Here is a 19,548-nt window from a genome sequence, read left to right on the forward strand (position 1 = left end):
TTGTGTGGTTTTTCTACTGCTATTTCAGAAATGAATTATAAAGCCAGAAAGGGTGGGAAAGCAGAGGAAACAAGGACAGGATGTTAGTGGGGGGAAGGAAAGCTAAGAGGGACTGGTCTCAGGATCTTTGAATTTCTAATGAGCAGATTCTTGCAGCTGGATCTTTAATTACACAGAGATGTTCTCTGTGTTCTCTGCAGAACAACTTCCCAGAGTTTACATGGTGGCTGCTGTCTGTGAGGCATGGGCAGGCTAAATTACAGTTATTATCTGGAGACCATTTGAAGGCCAGAGATGACAACCCTTTTATAACAACCCCCAAACCAATCCAAATTGTGCAGAAGTTCCCAAGGCATCCTTGATTCACAGTCTGAGAGGAATTCTCTAGAGGGATTATTCTGGTCACAACTGCAAGCTTTTGTGTCACCTTGCAGTATTGAAAGCTTCATGGTGGTTTATGCATCTCGTCTGTTGATAGACGTAGTTCCTTTAGATCTAGTGAAGTCATGTAATAGAATAGAGATCTAGAGGAAGAAAAAGCGAGACAGAGAGAGTCCAGAAGAGTGGTCTTGTACCAACACTAGGGAACCCATGTACTTATCCAAAAAGAGTGCAGAAGTGCCCCTTAGATTACAGCAGACCATCTTCTGACTGGGCTTTGGGACACAGGTGAAAAATATAAAGTTCATTTCTGGGGCTGTTTCTGATACAGAGGAGGGAGGAAAACCACATGTTCTCCCATAAACAAGATCATATATTTGATACATTTTGATTTGAAAAAAGTGAGTGCTTAAGATCCTAAGTGACCTAAATTTTCCTTTCTTTTATATCTCTTTTAGAATCATTAATTTTATATATAATTTTGCATATAAAGTTGTGAGTTCCTTATTTGACCCTTAAACGCTTCAATCACTTTCTTAAAATCATTACCACTATATTTATCACCCAACAATCAATAATAGCTATTCAATCCTTGTGGGATTCCATTGGGACACAAACTTAACAACTATGGCTCCTACCCTAGGAGAGATTTTAAGCTAGTTTAAAGAATAGATGCCCTTGTGGGTTGGGAGTTTTTGTAGAGTGCCACCCTATGCTCTACACTCTAGGCTTGACTTGCATCTTGAAGGATATTTAGAAGTTGATAGATTGAGAAAAGTTATAAGTATAATTCTCTAGGAGGGAGTCACAGCAAGCAGAGTCTGTAATGGGGCAGGGTAAATATAGACAGAAATCATGGCTTCACGGGGAGCCGAGGGCTTCTTTAGTAAGAGAAGTCTATAAGCATAAAGTTCTTGAATGTGTGCCTAAGAAATTATGTAAAACGAAGCTTCTTAAGGGGTGGGAGATAAAAAATTATGAATCAAGATCACCCTGGGAACTTAATCTACAAACTTAATCTCATTCACTCATACACACACATACACACACACTCATTTACATCTTCCTAAAGACAATTCTCTCATCATGTTTGAGAACCACTGCACTAGAGAGTCACAGATAACTGTTCATGGGATCCTGATGTACTCAGGATGGATTTAGAGAAATCAGCTCTGCAACTGTGTTCACACTTGAAGATTTTCAACATGAAATTCTAAACTATCCTGAGCTCCTTGACTATGGAAGCTGGGCTGTCACAAGAGTGAATCCATCTTACTTAGATGAAGTGATGGGAGGTGACACCAGTCACTTACCAGGCTGCCATGGTGAACCTGCACAGCAGGCAGGGTGGCCTTGGAGGGACCATCACTGTGCCAGCCCACACACCCACAGCCACAGAGCTGAGGATAAAGGGGAGTGATTTCTCAGATGACATAATGTGACAGATATCTGTGATATAACCTAGGATTCTGGATTTAAATCTGATGCTTGGATCTGCACAGAATCATGGTAGCCTTAAAGCTGAGATAAGAGGAGCATCATCTTCCACATGCAAATATGTACTATCTGAGCACATAGACAATCAGCCATAGCACCTTAGCAGCAAATCATCAAACCTTAAGAAAACAGCAGCAGGACTGAAGTATCAAAAGTAAAACTTCAACTATAGCTACATCCACCCATCTCACCTCACAAGGCATTATTTTGTTTTTTAGTTACATGACTTTTGTTGTAGTTACCAGATACTTCAATGAACATCTCAGAAAAAATGCATTTTTACTATCCAGGTTGTTAGCACTTCAAAATTCTGAACTTTTTGTTGTTTTTGTTACCTAAAGTCATTTGTTCATTCATTCATTGATTCGTTCATTGATTTATGCTTCTCTATCTTCATATACTTATCAAATATTTATTTTGTTCTGGGTATTATATTTTCCATCTTTATTATTTCCATAGTTTATATAATTTATTTAATTGCTAAAATTGGTTAGCTCTTGATATTTAACCACTCTTTTTTTTTATTAAATTCTTTTATTGGTACATTGTAGGTATACAACACAATTACATTTCTCATTGGGAATTGTACCTTTACATAATGCATCTTGGTTCTTATTTTTTCCCCATTCCTAGCCCTCCCTTCACGCCCTCCACCCTTCCCTATTTACAAAGACTTTATTTCCATTTTTTCCACTTCTCATCATTTTTCCTTTCCCTTCTTTCCTTTCCCCTGCCCCTCCCACTACCCCTACCCCTTTGGACCTTTTCTTCCTATTTTGCATTATCAATTATTCATTCTAATCATTGGTACATTTTAGGTATACAATATAATGACATTCATCATTGGAAATTTGCACCTTTACATAGTCTCTCTTGGTTCTTATTTTTCACCCTTGCCCAGCCCTCCCTTCAACCCCTCCATTCCTATTTACAAAGATTTTGTAGATAGAAGGGAATGGGATTAATATGAGAAAATGGAAAAATAGGAACAAATATTTAACCACTCTTAACAAATAAACAAATAAGGCCAGGGATTTAGCTCAATGGTTCCGGTGCCTGCCGTGCAAGCGCAAGGTCCTGAGTTCGATTCCTGGTAGCATAAACAAACAAACAAATAAACAAATAACACATAAATCATAATAAATCATATAATTTCTAAAACTATAGTTGATTAAACTGTTTTTCAGAAACTGATAAAAAATTTAAGTAGAGTAATTTCAAATTTCATACCTACCCAGTACATCATGCAGAATTTTTGACCTGCACCTTAGAAGTTGTCTTGAGTCATTTTGTGCTGCAATAACAGAATATCATGGATTGAGTAATTTATAAAAAAAAGAAATTTATATCTCACAGATCTGAAAGTCATCTGCAAATATAAGGAATTGCTGTTGTCTCTAATGGTCTCTAAAGGAGGTCACAGTGAATATTCATCTCTGTATCCTGGGCATCTAGCACAGTCTGTTCAAAAAATATTTGCTGAAAAGAAATGACTAACAAATCTATCAGATGTCATAAGGAAGGCCAGGGCTTTGGTGTCAAAGCCTTTGTATCAAAAATGACATCAGAGAAAAAGGTGAACGTGACCCTGTTGTGCATGTTACCTAATACAAATAAGGCTTCTCTCTGATCAGATTGCTCCATCTGAAAACCAATTGCTTCCCATTTTATGTGGTGTTGTATTTATCCTCCAAGCCCAGGCACTCTCTTGCTCTCAGAGTTTCCTGACTTGGATCTTAAGTGAGCCCCGGCTTGCTTCTGCAAGTTGTCAGGCATAGATAAAGGCATGGAGGAATTTGCCCGCTTTTTGAGGGAAGGGGATTGTCAGAAACATTGTGATCTGCCTTTAGAATTTCTCCCACATTGGTCCCAGTGAGAACATTTGTGTGTGTTTGCTTTGGTTTGAGAACCAAGCACCCCTTTGACATTATGTGTGCCAGCTCCTTAACACTGGGGTGTTTCAGAAACGATGCCATGAGCTCATGACTCAAAAAGCACTGCCTTGGTTTAGAAACAGGAAGAAAAGGAATCTGAACAGGAGGCTGAAATAGCAGGGGAATGAACTAAGCATTTCACAGAGGACAACAATAAAAGTAGTAACCCAGAATCCGAGGGGATCACCTGTTAAGCGCTGTATCAGTTCTCTGAGTAGTGCTGACCTTGAATCTTTCCATAGCAATATCAAAAAGTCATGGGTGGAGCTTGTTGGGAGTAGATTGTCTTCAAGAAAATTGGCCACCAAACATACCAGGATGAATTCTGCCCTCTCCTAAAGTAATAGAATAAGGAAGCACCCATGTTATCTTGAATATATTTCCTGTCTTTTCAATAGAGGTATAATTGTATTTCAGATAAAATTTTTCTAGCATTGGAAAAAATAGTAACCAAATGTCCTCAGTGACAGAGATTTCATTTTGATCAAAGCACATTCAGTCTGTGCAGTGTGTTTCACTGAGGACATAGGTAGCATCTCACTAGGGAGACAAGGACATTGCAGGCATCTTCCTGTCCTCCATATTTTGTGCTGGCAAACACGTGGACGAGGTGATAGGAGGGTTAGCACACGCAGACGAATCTATGCAGCCCTGGGCCCTGGCTCCTCTCACCGGGGTCCTACCTGTGCAGTTTACGTGACTGTATTCTGTGCACCCCTGCAGGTGCTCAAGCAGGGAAACTTCCTGTCTCTGACTACATCATTCCCAAGGCCATTTTCCCCCTCTTCCTCCCCTCTGAGCCCTTCTTTGAAAATTTAACAGTGGAATTTTTCTCCCCATATCTCTATGGTGAGTTTTCCTAGCTTTGGAAGGCTTGGTTGCCATGACAGCAACTTCTGCTGCCTGGAGCCAGGCGATTTCAGAAGAGGGGATCGTTGCTACTGCAGTAAGGGAGAGGGGATGAAAAGTCATTAAAGTCTGCCAATTAGTATGCAGCACCAGAGCCCCCTTAAAGTTTGTCTCATTAACAGAAGAGCAGCCAGTGCTGCTTAAATCCCCATTGTCTAAGATGTAATGAAGCCAGGAAAGGGGACCTCCCCGCAGTGCCTCTGTCTGAAGGGACCTCTCTGAGGAGGCCCTCCCAGCCCAGTCTAGAGAGAATCCAGATCTTGCTGTCACCTTCTAGCCACACCTCTTCTCCTTGGACTCCAGTCCTTTGCCTCCCACCATCTTGAACACAGGGCTTCATGGAATGACCCCACTTGGGGAGGAGTTAGAATATGGAACCACAGTCAAAATCCGTCTTTCAGAATTTCATGTACTTTATAGTTTTTCTGGCTGTTAGCCATCTACCAGGTATAAGGAAGCACAAGTGTAAAACATGTCCTAGAATATTGCTGGCTGTTTGATATACCTGGTGGTAGCTAGTTTGAGCAATATTAGAAAGGAAAAATTGACCAAACTTTTGTAGGAACCAGTGACTACAAATACAGCCCAAATAGAAGCCATTTCTTATGATCCAGGGTAATGCAAGAAGTAGGGTCCTCTGGTGACAATGAGAAGGCTAACAAGTCAGACTGCTGAGTACCAGGAGGACCTCATTGTGTGCTAGGGCAGCGTGGGCTCCCCAGTGTGTGTGGTCAGTGCCTTCATCTGTGAAATGGGCTTGATATCATCTTATTCAAACCCTCTAGCTAGAGGACAATGTTAATTTCTAAAGCTCAATTCAGAGATGTAAGTGTCACTGTAAAATGTTCTGGGCTCTATTACAGAGAGAAAAGGGCTTACAAGATCCAAGAAGTATTGGGATGACAGACTGCCCCAAATATCTGTCCTAAAGGAAGACTCTTGATGTGTCTGCCACTATATGAGCATCGTCTCACCTGCCACTTCCAGCATGTAGCTGTCCTCAGGGACTGTACCACTGGAGAGCTGTCCTCAGCATCCTGTCGCCTTTGATGCTGGGGCCCACTGCGAGAGTGTTTCAGACTCTGTGGATGTTTAGGTTTCCTCCAGGATACCACTCTGGTCCCGTACTTGCCATCATGCCTGGCCCAGAGCAGAATGCAATACACATTTTCTGTTGACACTGCCACTGCTGCCTCTTTCCACTCCCCCTGCTCAGCCCAGTCAGAGTTGGCATCTGACTCCATTGTTCCATCAGAGTCCTCTTACTGCGGTAATCTGACAAAAGCCTGTAAGGTCACTGTAATGTGACAAGCTCAGTTTCCTGAGCTTGATAGGTGTTTATTAGCATCCAGTCACAACTAGGGCCTTCTGCCACCAAACCTATGTAGGCTCTGGCTAGTCAGTTCTTGTTAAATATTTTGAATATCTCTCCTATTCTTCTGCACAATCTGCCTCTCTTCACATTTAATGATTTTTAATTTTTTCATTTATTTTGAAATTAATATCCTCCCAGTCCGAGTTCCAAAAAGAACTGTGTTCACCATGCTTTCTTTTGTATCTGTCACAAAGTTGACATGCAATAAATATGCGTCCAATAAATAAATAATTTCAGCAAGTGAGCAGACCTTTCTCAGGAGTTACCTGGTCCGACCCTTGAGTCCCACGCAGGTGCAGGCACTCGCGACCTGATGCCCAGGTGGCCCTACTGCTCTTCTCACGGCCCACATCTCCTTCGTGAGCACTTGCAGCAGACTCTGTCGTGCCATCCCCAGATCCTGCAGTGCTGTTGGGCTCCTTAGCATCCTATATCCTCTCTTCTGTCACCATGACCCAGTTTCAGACTCAGAAATTGAAGTATCACTGGCAGAATCTGTGCTGAGTATGGCTCACCCATCCCTGTTCTCTAAATAAAAGATGAAATCAGAATGGTCATGTATATGCTGTCTCAAAATAGTGCTTTATTTAGAGAGAAGGTGTTAATTATTACTGGCATTTAACATTCGTTGAGTGAACAAAATCTGCTGAACATTGAAGAGAACATGGAATTAAAGAGTTCCTGCTTGATGTGTGTTGTGGCCTAAATTAGAGCCAGACAAAAGCCACAGATGGATCTGCAGACAGCCCCAGGGCACATAGAGGACCTGCTCCTACTGCAGGGGACCAGGTCTCCTGAGGGAAAGGGATGTTCTGGTCAGGGCTAGAAGTAACCTCCAGATCATTTTAAAAATAGCTAAAAACTCCATGTGAGTTCTTAGAAACAGAAAAACCTTGGGAAATTTTTTTTCCTGCAGAGGCTTCCCTAAGAGAAATGGAGTTTCTAAATTCCTATTTCAGATGTAGCCAGGCCTTGGTCTACTGTAGGGTGTACACTGAAAGGCATGGCACTGTAGAAGATTGAATTTTCAAGGGCAATGACTACACATGGGCTCATCCCACCTCCCTGGCCTGAACAATAATAACAATGGTAGGATTTAGAGATTTTTTGGCCATAGAATAGACTATGAGTCTCACTGTGTCTGAGTGGATCCTGTGAAATCCCAGTTGCCCAAGCAAATAGCACATGACCTCTATAACTTTTGAACTGAATCCAGAGCATCATAATAATTTCTGCAATTTGGAGCCAGTTCTGGCCCATAGTCACTGGGCTGCTGAAAAGGTTCAGTCACACATGGGCAAGTCATTGATCCTCTGAGATCCCTGATTCCTTATCTGAGCACTGGACATCACATCTAGCTGGCTTACCTTTGTTGAGACGATAATAACACAGAAACTCGAGGCCTGCTCCAATCCAGGGTCACAATGCCACACTTGAAGGTTTAATTCAACTGATCTCATTCACTTGTCTAGAGGTAGTCTTTAACAGAGGACAAGAAACACTAGACCTCTGAGATCCTCACATAAGGCAATATCTCTTCCTAGCCTTCCTACCCCAGATATTAATCTTGGAAAAATAAGGAAGAACAACCTTTAAAAGGAAACTATATCTGATTGGCCACAAGTCCTAAATGTAACAACATGCTCAAAATTGGCTTAACAAAGAACACTTTTTTATGTTGTGAAGAGATCATCATATTCTTTCAATTAGAAAATTATTGTGAACATATGAGACCACTGTGCACAGGTCATAAAGATGTCAAAAGAGTAAATAAATTTAGCATGAAACATTAACCTCAGGAAAAAATGTTTCTAAAGATGTAACCCCCTTTGCATTAATGGGAGTGACGAAGTGCTCTAAAATGTGTTAACGCAGCATGAAACATGTTGCTGTGAAAGACTTGGTGGTGACCCCACCATTGTTTCTTACTCTGCCCACCTTAAAAAAGAAAGCTTAGAGGCTTCTCATCAGAAGGGCACACTAGAGGAGGAGAGCAATCCTGGCCAGTGACTGAGCTGTAGACAGTGCACAATTCCCCAGAGCAAGTTGCTTTGAAACTCAGCTGTACTGATAGAGTGGAGTTTCTTCCTGCTATGCCTGTCTCTTGATGCCAATGCTGCTGGGAGTAGAGGAAGGCTCTGTATCAGGGCCTTGGAGGGAGACTCCTGTTAGGGCCTCGGAGTCCACCCACACTCTGAGTCCTGGGACAGGGCCGAGGCTGGGGCCAGGAGCCCACGTAAAGGAGAAAAGTCAGCCCTGACCTGGGGGCCAGAGAGCTAAGGCCTCATTTGAGGACTTCATCCTGGAAGCTACTCGCCTTTGGCAGGTGAAGAAGCAATCCTGCCACCTAGTTATGATTTTTATGTGAGCTCAAAATGGTCTCTGCTAGGCCTGTCCATCCTTCCTTCCTCAGTTTATGGTAATATTTTTCCTGACTCCATAGCATTGGTTTTCCTTAGTGTCACATATTTGTAATTTTACAGATTGGCTTCTTTGCCAAGTATTATGCCCTTCAGTTTCCTTCATACCTTTTCATGGCTTGATAGCTCATTTCTTTTCAGCACTGAAGGGTTCCATTGTCTGGCTTTGCCACTATTTGTTTATGTATTCATTTACCTACTGAAATACACCTTGGTCACCTCCAGGTTTGAGAAATTCTTCATAAAGATGTCATGGTCATCCATGAGCAGGTTTTTGTACGAATATAAAATTTCAACTCCTTTCTAGTAAACAACAAGGAGCGTGATGGCTATATTGTATGTTGAGAATGCGTGTACTTTTGTAAGAAACCCCAAACTGTTTTCCAAAGTGGCTGTGCTATGGTGCATTCTGACCAGCAGAGAAGAGAGCTCCTGTCTCCCGCCTCCTCCCCAGTATGGTGATGTCCATGGTTTGGATCGTGGTATATCTAACTGAGAGTAGGAAGTACCTCAGGTGCCAGTAAGCACTCAATATGCTCCCTAAATGGATCCCAAAACTTCATGCCACCTCACTTAGGAAACTAGCTGACTCTGATTTAAAACTTACTGCTTATCTCAAATTCTCCTTCCAGCATCACAGCCTGACCTCTCCTCTCCTTTCAGTTGTTCTAGTTCTTTATTAGTTAAGGGCTGAGAAGAGGGATTGAAGGTAAAGGACAAACGTTTTGTTACTCCTCAGTTGTCATGTCCTTTTGGTGTGGCTGTTTCTCTGCTAACACCTCTGTGGGAGACCCTCAGGCAGCCAGTGTACAGGCAAGGAATCTCAGACATAAGCTCTCCAGTGCCAGCTATTCCTAAGAAACTTGCCCTTCCCAGTGATTGGCAGGTGGGCTTTACCACTGTCTTTTCAGCTCGGCTGTTTTTCTCCATTCTCTTCCTTTTCCTTCCTTTGCAGAACATGCATACTCATACACACACACACACACACACACACACACACACACACATCTGTTGCTCAAGCAGAAACACAAAAGCAAAGTGAGGCAGCAGTCTCCCCTTCATAAGTTAGTCTTGGCCCTTATGAGGGAGTTTCTTGCCCCTTGCTTGGCTTTAGGTTGGGGATGCGGAGCAGAGAGGGAAGAGGAAGGGGAGTTACCTCTCTTCTGGGACATTCCACCAAAAGCCCAAAGGCCACATTTCTGCCCTTAACCTCCCCATTTCTCCTCCCACATACACAGAGAGAGGAGAAAGGTGGATGTTTATAAGGCTCACGCTATTATGCGGGCAGGAGTCTGACCCAGCCAGGGGATGCTGAGCTAGACGCTGACAGAGGAAAAGCCTTCTCTGGAATGAGGGGCACAGAGTTTTTTCCCACCCGAAGGCTTAAATTTTAAAGGTGTGGGAACTAGAAAAGCCCCTAAGTGTTGTATTATAGAGCCTGAGAGGAGTACAGAGCAGAGTACTACCTCATCTGAGTATTTAAGCAGTTAATAACCTGATAGCTATTCATGTCAGAAAGCTGATTGCATCAGGCAGGAGATATTCCACTTGTAATTCACCTTCCCCTTTCTTGACCTACCCAGGATGGCTAATTTCAGGTGTAATTCTCCTAACAATACTGCTGTGTCCCTTGCAAGACATTTTTTAGGCCACACCTTTGCCTGCTTCCCTCTAGCTATGTTAACATTTACCCTCATTGCCCAACTCCCTGTTTTCCTGCTAAAGACTGGGTGATATAAATGCAAAGCAAGCAGGTTGTGATTCCTGAAGACCCCAAGAGGATAACTACCAGAATGAGGCCAGTTCTGAGCGGTTGAGTTTTCATTAGTGGAGCTCATGAAATACTCGGCCCATGAAGGCTCACAGTTCACGTGGGGTGTGAGCTTGATATATGGACTCGGGGAACTTCCCAAGTGCTGATAGCATCTCTTAGGGGTGTTTGTGTTTTAGCTGGTAAAACTTACTTTGGGTTTTTCTTCTCCTGAGCCTTATTTTTCCCTCTAGGGGCAACCACTTTTCTCACTTTGAAATAATGGTGCAACTTTAATTTAGAGAGGCTGTGAAGTGACCATTAGAGTGTTCAGCAAATCATGAAAGCCTTCACAAATTCCTCAATAGATAAGCACTCGTATCTTCTGAAAGGTTTATCAGATTCAGAACTGGCAATCCAACTGAGTACTTCTTGCTATTTAACTACATTTGTGTGACGTTTTGTTCAGATCTGTAGTGCCGATGGGCAAAAGCAAAGGTCTGGCTGCTGAGGCCAAGAGGGTGATCATTCAGCAATCTGGTCTATGGGGCAGGGACAGCAGGAGCAAAGAGAAGCATCTCACCTTCTTACTTGGCCATGAAGGTCTCAGATGTCTAGGGAGGTTTGCTGGAGATGGGACGGGGTTGTCTTCACATAGCTCAGCATCAACCCTGGCCAGGGCAGGCTGGGACATGGGGAACTCAGGTATGTTGCAGGCTGAGTTGGAGCCACCTGGGGTTAGAATAGAGAGCACTCAGAGGAATGGCCTGGGCAGGCCAGGAGAGGGCCTGCTAGCACACAGGCAGAATGCTGGACTCTGGGCATTAGCTTCTTCTCCTGTCTGTTGTGTTCTCAGTGTTTATTCTTCTGTGGTTTTCCTCTAGAATCTAGCAAAGCCTTCCAATTCACCTTAAACTGTGCCAAGATGAAATGAGAAAAGCTGCTTTTCTACATTTGTGAGATAAATAAAATGGCTGAAATACATTCCTGGGGGCCAGCATGGAGGAAGCAGTCATGAGTAAAATGAGAGAAAAAGAAATATGAAGAGACATGATGAGGCGCTCACTACAAGGCAGTTGCCTTATACCCCACCCACCATCTCCACCTAGTGTTAAACTTGGCATTCTGTGTTTATTTTGTGAAAGGGAAGCAGTTTCCTTTTCTTTTCTTTCTCTCTCCCTTCTGCTTCCTTCTTTTCCCTTCCTCCTGTCTTTTCTTCCTTTTTCTTTTTCCCCTCTGACAAATATAAATGACTTACATTACAAAAAAGGTGTTTTTTTACCATGTATTTGAGAGGTAGAAGGAGCCTTGTCAGTTCATGAGGAATTAACTCATAAGATCACTGAACTTCATTATTTCATTCACTGCTGCTATAGTCTGGAACTTGAATGCCCCAAAGACTTACATGTTGAAGATCTGGTCCTGGTGGCACCATTGGAAGATGTTAAAGGCTTCAGGAAGTGGAATGAGTGGGAAGAAGGTGGAGGCCCTGGAGGACCCTGGGACCCAGCTGCTGCTCTGTCTCTGTCTTCACTTCCTGGACATCGGGAGGTGAACAGACCTGGGCAGCTGTGTGCACTGCACCACTACAGGCCCAAAGCAATGTGACCAAGCAGACATGGACAAAAAGCACTGAGCCACAAACCACATTAGACCTTTGCTCCTTATAAGCTGTTTTCCTTAGGCATTTTGTCACAATGCTGAAAGCTAATACACTTGCATCAATCCATTTGTACGCTGATTCATTTCACTCATATTTATGAGAGCTTACCATATACCAGGAGCTATGCAAGGCATGTAGATGCAAGGGAGTTAAAGCAAAGACCTTCATGCTAGAAAATGTGACTGGAGAATATAGACAAGAGAGCCCAGAACACTGCATGATAAATACCATCCCTGGGCCAACTACAGAGAGGTCCTGGAGTTTATCATCCAATGTGCCTGGCCCTCCCACCTGTACTCAGTATTCTCCCTGTGTATAAACCCTATTTATTGGATTATTTTATGGGTTGAAGGGCCTCAAGTTATAATTCCAGGAGCACTTGTCCTTGGCTCAAACCCACCGGCAGATCCCCTTCCCACTCCCCATGCTGCTCAGGCTGCCCAAGACAGTGAGATCTGGTGCTGGAGATGTGGGTAGAGCAGGGACTGGAACTGAGTGCCAGGAAGATGGGAATACAGCTGAGGAAGCAAAATTGAAGATGATAGTGCTGGGGACCTTCCAGAGACTATTTTCCCTAGAAGGCCTGTGGTTCATTGGAAGGTAAAAAAATTCATCCATCCAACCATTTAAACAACTACTTCTCTACCTGTGGTGTACTCAACACTCCCTCAAACACTAGATATGTGGCATCAAACAAGATAATCGAACTCATGAATATTATTCTAGTGGAGAGAGACAGAAAAAACAAACAAATTCAAAGAATAGTTTTAGCTTGTTCTAAGTGCAAAAGGATGGGAAAAAGATCCATGTGGCCAGAGTTTGGTGAGCAAGCAGTGTGGGAGGTGGTGAGTGCAGAGAAGGGAGCTGTACCCCTAGCAGGAGCAGAATCTTAAAGTCCTGCTGAGATGTTCTGATATTGTTCTAAGTACACTGGAAGCCAGTGAAGAGTTGTAGACAGGAGAGTGACAATATCCAATTCATACTCTTTTTTTTTTTTTTTTGGTACAGGAGATCAAACACAGAACCCTGCACTTGTGAGGCAGGCAGTGGAACCACTGAGCTAAATCCCCAGCCCTCCAATTCATATTCTTAACAGAAACTCCAGTAGCTCTCTGGGGGGTTGATTCCAGGGAGGAAATGTAGAAATGTAGAAGTGGATTTCCCAGGTGGCAGGCTGTTATGGCAGACTGGGCGAAAGGATGTGTCAGCTTGGATTAAGTGGTAACCGTGGAAATGAGGGGAGGTTGGTGCATTCTGAGGATGTTTCACAGGTAGGGCTGAATCTGATGATGGCATGGATATGGGCATAAGGGAAAATAATTAATGATGACCCCAAGCCAGGCATGGTGGTGCACACTTGTAATCCCAGCACTTTGGAAGGTTGAGGCAGGAGACTCACAAGTTCAAGTCCAGCCTGGGCAACTTAGCAACTCAGCAAGATGCTGTCTCCAAAAAGAAAATAAATAAGGCTGGAAATGTAGCTTAATATCAAGTCCTGGAGTTTCATCTCTTGTGCCACTAAGAAACAAAGAAGGAGGGAAAGGAAAAGATGACTCCAATAAGGAAGAAAGGAGAAAGAACAGGGATTCAAAAGAAGGATGAAATTTGAAGACACTAAATCTTTAGGGAAGCAGGAGCCAGACTGCCATTGGAAAAGGAGAAAGAGTATTAAAAAGTCCAATGTTCTTAAGTGAGGAATCATCTCTTCCTTTTCCTGGAGTTTTCAGTTAATTTGCTGTAGATTGTTTACTCTGAATAAAACTTGTCATTCTCTGGAGTGTTCTTGTCTTCCTCTCTAAAGACACATTCAGATTTGAAAAGAATTACTATCCCTTGGGCAAAGAGCAGGTACTAGTCCTGAAAGACCTTTCTATAATGAGTAAATGTAGAGTCCCAAATACCCATGATATGTACCTAAATAGAATCTTGGTATAAACAAAGCATGACTGCAGAGCATGAGAATCTTAGGAGAGAATCTTCAGAAGAGTTATCAGAGGGATTGAGGGGCAAGATGGAGGATGCAAAAAAAAGAATGCTAACCAGGCACTATTGAGGACCTCAGGATTTCAGTCTTTTCTTTCCTTGAAATCACAAGGGCAGCTCAGATTGTTTTAGGAGTCAATGGATGACCTGCGTAATGAAGTATGATCACATAACTGGTATAATATTGTGGAAATAATCAGAAAAAATAAGGTCATGTGGAAGAAGTCCTCTACTCGTGCACTGACCAAGAGAAGCACACGTCAGGATAAATTCTAAAGCTTAAGTGCCAGAGGACTACAACTATGCATCCTGGAGGTTATGAGTGCTGAAAACACAGGAATCCATCTGTGCTACTGAAGGAACTGGTAGTAATAGGATCCATCTATGGCCCCTTCTTCCTTTCCAATTGAGAGGAGGAGGGACCCACACAGCTGTCCACTGTATTTCTCATAGCTTGTCACTTCCTATAAATGAAACCATTGGTTACTGACCCAGTGCAATGATGTCATTGCTGAATTCTGCATCCAGTGAGATAATGTGGCTCAGAAAAAAAGCTGATGCTGTCTGTAGCTGTCTTGCATAACTGGCCACGCCACCAGATGAACTCAGGAAGTGATGCAAAACAAGATGCAGAAATCAAAGAGAAAGAGGCAAAGTTAGTGGATTTGAAGCATCTGCCTTCCTTTGCTGTCTTGGATCCTGATTCTGACTGTGGTCTTTGCTCTCTATGTCTTAGTTTTCCTACATAGCAAGTGGTAATGATAACTAGGTCACTGACCATGTGTTTTTTGGAAAAATCCATATTAAGTATTGTGCCTTAAAATACCAACTGGATGCAACAGACTATTTAGGTATACAAGTTGAACATTCGCTGATGTAACACCACAAATGGAAATTTCCATTCCATTTAACTTTGCTTCATGGCAGAATTATTAAAGATATTGCACAAAATATTATGTAAATATATTATAAATTAATATTAACATTCACTATTAGTTACTAATTTATAAATATTATAAATTCATCTGTATGTGAAACTTCAAAACCTAGTGCAAGGTTTTCTTGCTTGTATTACAAAGCTACTGCCTGAATGTTTTCTTGGTTCTGACACTGTTCACTAGGGGAAGCATTACCATTTTGGAACCTAGACTGTTGGAGAAGCTTGTAGGCTTGATGTGGGTTTATGGATTCATTCTTTTTTAGAGGCAATGGAGAGTTTTTAAGACTTTGTGTAATTTATTTCCATTTACCAAGTTAGTGAGTGGCCAAGTGTTATAGTTTAGATCTAGAATGCCCCTCAAAAGACTCGTGTGTTCCAAAGTGGGGCTTTTGGAATGTGATTGGACCATATGGGTGATATAGTTGACTTGCTGTTAGGAGGTGAGATTTAGTTGAAAGTGGGTCACCAGGGATGTGACCTGGAGCAGTATCTCTCCCTCTTGGCTCCTCCCTTCTCTCTCTGCTTCCTGGCCACTATGACCTGAGCTGCTTTCCTTCTTCAGATCCCTCCCCCATGCCCTTCCTGCCTTGGACGCAGCTGACCATAGACTGAATCTTCTAAAAATTATGGAGGACTAATATTTAGAATATATTAAGAACTCAAAAATCTTACATCACATAAAATAAAAGACTATCAATAAATAAGCAAGTGAAATGAACAGATACTTCTCAAAAGAAGAAGTAGAAATGGCTAACAAACATGAAAAAATGTTCAACATCTCTGGCCATTAGAGAAATGCAAATTAAAACAATGCTAAGATTTGATCTTACACCAAAAAGAATGGTAATCATCAGGAAGTCCAAGAGTTACAAATTCTGGCATGGGTGCAGTGAAAGAAGAGCCCTCCTACATTGTCAGTGGGAATGTGAACTACTACAACCATTATCGAAATCCATATGGAGATTTGCAAAGAACCAAAATTAGAAATTCTGTATGATCACCTATTCTCCTTCTACATATCTTACCAAAAGAGCTAAAGACATCATATTACAGCAATACATGTATACCAATGTGTATAGCAGCACAACTCATAATAGCTAAATCTTGTAAGTGGTTTGTATGCCCATCAAGAGATGAGTAAATAATGAAAATGTGTCTATTTGTAATGAAATACTACTCAGCTATAAAGAAGTATAAATTCAAAACATTTGTAGAAAAATTGATGCACGTGGAAAATATAATGTTGAATGAAATAAATCAGAAACACAAGTTCAAATACCATATAGTACCTCTCACTTGAGAAAGACAAAGCACTAATAAAGAGCAAAGTAAAGGATAGATAGAAGAAACAAGGGGATAGATCTTTTGTGAATAGGAAATGGTCCATGAGACCCAGGGTAAAGGGAGAGAGGGAGGGAAAGGGGAAGTAAGAAGATTTAAGAAATGCCATGTGAAGGAACCTAATAACTTTAATGAATGTAAACATTATATGCCATAAACATGAGCTAAGAAAAGTAATAACAAGAATGAAAATGAAGAAAGGGGATTTAGAAGGAGAGGGAGGGAAGTGGGCAGGAAGGGGAAGGGATTAAGAAAGAAACAAGCTGGACTATGTACATGTACCCATTCCCCAAGGTGAATGTAAACTTCATTCTTTCTGTAGTATGTACTGCAAACACATAGTAATAAAATTAAAATTAAACAAGTAAAAATAAAAGCCATAAGCCAAAATCAACTTCTCCTCCTTTAACTTGTAGGTATTGGGCATTGTGTCCTATTGACTAGAAAGTGACTAGGATATCAAGCTAAGACAGAAAATAGGTATGCTGGCTCCAAAACCTGTTCTCTCTGCAACCATTGCTTCTAAGACATGAGTAAGAATGGCCTTCAGGCCAGGGGCTCATGAAACTGCAAAATAAATGTGGTTCATGACTCATGAGTCTGCTTTGGAGCTAGAGCAGGAAGGTATTTGCTAAATTCTGAAATTGGTTGGTATAGAGAAGTCATGAAAGCTTGCCCAAAAAGGGAGAGCAGTTGGGTCAAGCCTTTCCTTAATGACATGAAAATCTGACAAAAGACCACTGATTAGGATTCCAGCTAGAACTGTCCACATTCTAGTGCTCAGAGCTGCTCTGGCTCCCTTCAACTGCACTTCAATCAGAAGGGAAGCATTGGAAGGAGAGTATGATAGACTGTGTCTCCCAAAACCCATATGTTGAGACCTATGTTAGTCAGCTTTGCATCATTCCAATAGATCCTTAAGTTTATCAACTTAAATAAAAGAAAAGTTTATTTCAGCTCACATTTTGGGGGGTCTGGGTCCATGGTCGATTGACCCCATTGCTTTGGGCCTGTGATGAGATTGTCCATCAAGATAGCAGCACATGGCAAGGCACACCCACTCACTTCATGGCCAGGGAGCAAAGAGAGAAGGAGGAAAGGTCTAGGGTTCCACAGGGAAACACTTCTAGTGAGCTAAAGTCCTCCCACTAGTCCCCACCTTCTGAAGGCTTTACCTCCTCCAATAGGGAGCAAGCCTTCACTGCATGGACTTTTACACAACTCTAAAATTCAAATGATATCAACACTGTAACCCCTAGTGTGACCGTATTTGGAAATGAGGCCTCTAAAGAAGTATTAAGGTTAAATGAGCTTGTAAGAGTAGGGCCCTATTTGGATAGGATTACTGTCCTTAAACCCAGAGAATTTACTGTCTCATTCCCTGCATGCACATCCAGGGAGAGCTATGTGGGAATATCACAAGAAGGCAGCCATGGAAAGCCAGCAAGAGATCCTTATCCAGAAACTGAATTGGGCAGGACCTTGATTTGGGACTTCTGGGTTCTAGAATTGTGAGAAAATAAATTTCTGTTGTTTAAGTCACTCAGTTTGTGATATTTTGTTATGGAAGCCCAGGTACAGAGTGTTTCTCAGCCCTGCATATAACTCCCAGTCAGACCAGAGGTAAACTGGAAAGAGTGCCAAGTGTTTGAGTGCCCAGTGTTTGAGAGTGGCTCTACCACCTCCATGTTGTGTGGTCCTGTGTCTTTTACTTCTCTCTGGAGGCTGGAGATTCCTCATCTCTTAAATTGAGATAAAAGAACAGGCCTAACCTCCTCACAGGACAAATGGAGATACATAGAATAACACGATGATACCTACTGCACATTTCCTTTCTCAGGAGTTATTCTAAGAGGTTTATTTAAGTCAGGTTCATTGAAGCATACTAAACATGCAGTAGAAAAGTACTCTTTTCATAGTACAGTTCTACGTCTTCTGGCAAAATCATTTAACTGCTACCGCAAGCAGGATATAGAACATTTACATTACCCCCAGACCCTCTCCTCCTACTCAATTCCAGGTGACCACAGACCTTCTAGACCTACAGGTTCACCTTTTTAAAAATATATAAATGACATGGCATAAGACTTTTGAGTCTGTTTTCTTGCCAGCAACTTTTCTAATATCAACTCATTTAATCTTCACAGTATTTTGGTGTAAGTACAATTATTATAGAATAAACAGATGTGGACATGTGAGGTATTATTATTATAAAGTTTACTTATATCACTATGATTTTATGGTAAAAGGTAGATAAATTCAATTCTCAATGGAAATTGTGTATTGAATTTGGGTATCTGCTCACCAAATACTGGGAGAAATAAAGACAGTTCCACTACCTTTTCTTTCAACACAGATGATAATTTGCCTTATTCTGACAGGGTAGTTATTTATGAAAAAAGTATTTGAAAAAATATTGTTAGCAATAAGATCCAGCGTGCCCTCTCCTTGATTAGTCCAAAAATACTCGGCCTTGAATTTATGCAGTTATTACCCTTATGTCTGTGACCAGATTGTTACTGTAAATGGAAAAAGACCATGAAAGATGGCCTAGGCTGCAAATATCAGCAATTCTAGGAGTAGTAATAATCACTTTCCAGTGTAGGATAGAGTCATCAGGCTGGTACCAAGGTTCCTCCTGGCTCACCCTGAGCTACATTCATTCAGGAGTAAGAGGCAAGGCACATTGACTCGAATTTCTTGCCCTGAAGTACTCCCTTGTGCAAAGGCCAGTCACCATGGAAGCCCTGACACTCTTCATGATAGAATCTTCATCTTCCCAGACAGGATCACAAAGTGCCCACAGTCTGACCACAGAGGTTCCTTCCACGTTCTTCTCCAAGGGGATGATTTTATGGACACTGCTTCTCTCTCTCTCTCTCCCTCTCCCTCTCCCTCTCCCTCTCCCTCTCTCTCTCTCTCTCTCTCTCTCTCTCTCTCTCTCTCTCTCTCTCTCTCTCTCTCTCTCTCTCATGTTTAACCTTCAATTATAGATGCAACACATGATAAATAAGTAAGGTCCAGTTATTCCTTAAAGTTTACAGCTTTCATGAACTTTTAAGGACCAGATCAGGAGAAACTGGTGAAGAAAACAGGCGTATGTTGTGATGATAAGATCTAGGAGCCCCTTCAGTATTTAATGTAACCATAGCCTCTGACAACTAATTATGTCTTAATGGGGCTTACCCTTTGGCCTGCATGTTGGTAAGGGAGTAAAGTTTGACTTCCAAACAAGTTATCAAAACTCATTCACAAAGTAAATAACACACTCTGAAAGTGGGCTCATAGGTTATCATTGGCCTTTGCTGCTGAGTTTAGAAGGTCTCAGGTTAGCATTCTTGGTCTTTTAATCACT

The 19,548-nt window shown here is 41.9% G+C and overlaps 2 protein-coding genes across 4 annotated transcripts in view; one reads left to right on the top strand and one right to left on the bottom strand.

The window, feature by feature from the left end:
- Ntrk2 (neurotrophic receptor tyrosine kinase 2) overlaps nucleotides 1-19,548 on the top strand; it is a 346,345-nt gene that overhangs the window by 313,871 nt on the left and 12,926 nt on the right. The gene's annotated exons all lie outside the window — the stretch shown is intronic.
- LOC147829703 (uncharacterized) lies at nucleotides 2,785-6,603 on the bottom strand. The gene is made up of 5 exons (XM_087204793.1): nucleotides 6,363-6,603; nucleotides 5,696-5,861; nucleotides 4,000-4,147; nucleotides 3,113-3,172; nucleotides 2,785-2,968 (listed from the first exon to the last, which is right to left on the bottom strand). Exons 1-5 carry the CDS (start codon nucleotides 6,521-6,523, stop codon nucleotides 2,919-2,921), a joined length of 585 nt encoding a protein of 194 aa, XP_087060919.1. The 5' UTR covers nucleotides 6,524-6,603; the 3' UTR covers nucleotides 2,785-2,918.

Source organism: Heterocephalus glaber, unplaced genomic scaffold, assembly GCF_053883595.1.
Source record: "Heterocephalus glaber isolate CG9 unplaced genomic scaffold, H.glaber_assembly_v1.0 deba00000546, whole genome shotgun sequence".
In the NCBI taxonomy this organism is placed as follows: domain Eukaryota; kingdom Metazoa; phylum Chordata; class Mammalia; order Rodentia; family Bathyergidae; genus Heterocephalus; species Heterocephalus glaber.

Coding starts and splice junctions, on each gene's coding strand:
- LOC147829703 (XM_087204793.1), bottom strand. CDS start 6,523: ATGCTAAGGAGCCCAACAGCACTGCAGGATCTGGGGATGGCACGACAG. Junction 3,173..3,999: donor ACTGATACAGCGCTTAACAG/GTGATCCCCTCG, acceptor CTGTTATTGCAG/CACAAAATGACTCAAGACAA. Junction 2,969..3,112: donor AATTCTGCATGATGTACTGG/GTAGGTATGAAA, acceptor TTATGCTACCAG/GAATCGAACTCAGGACCTTG.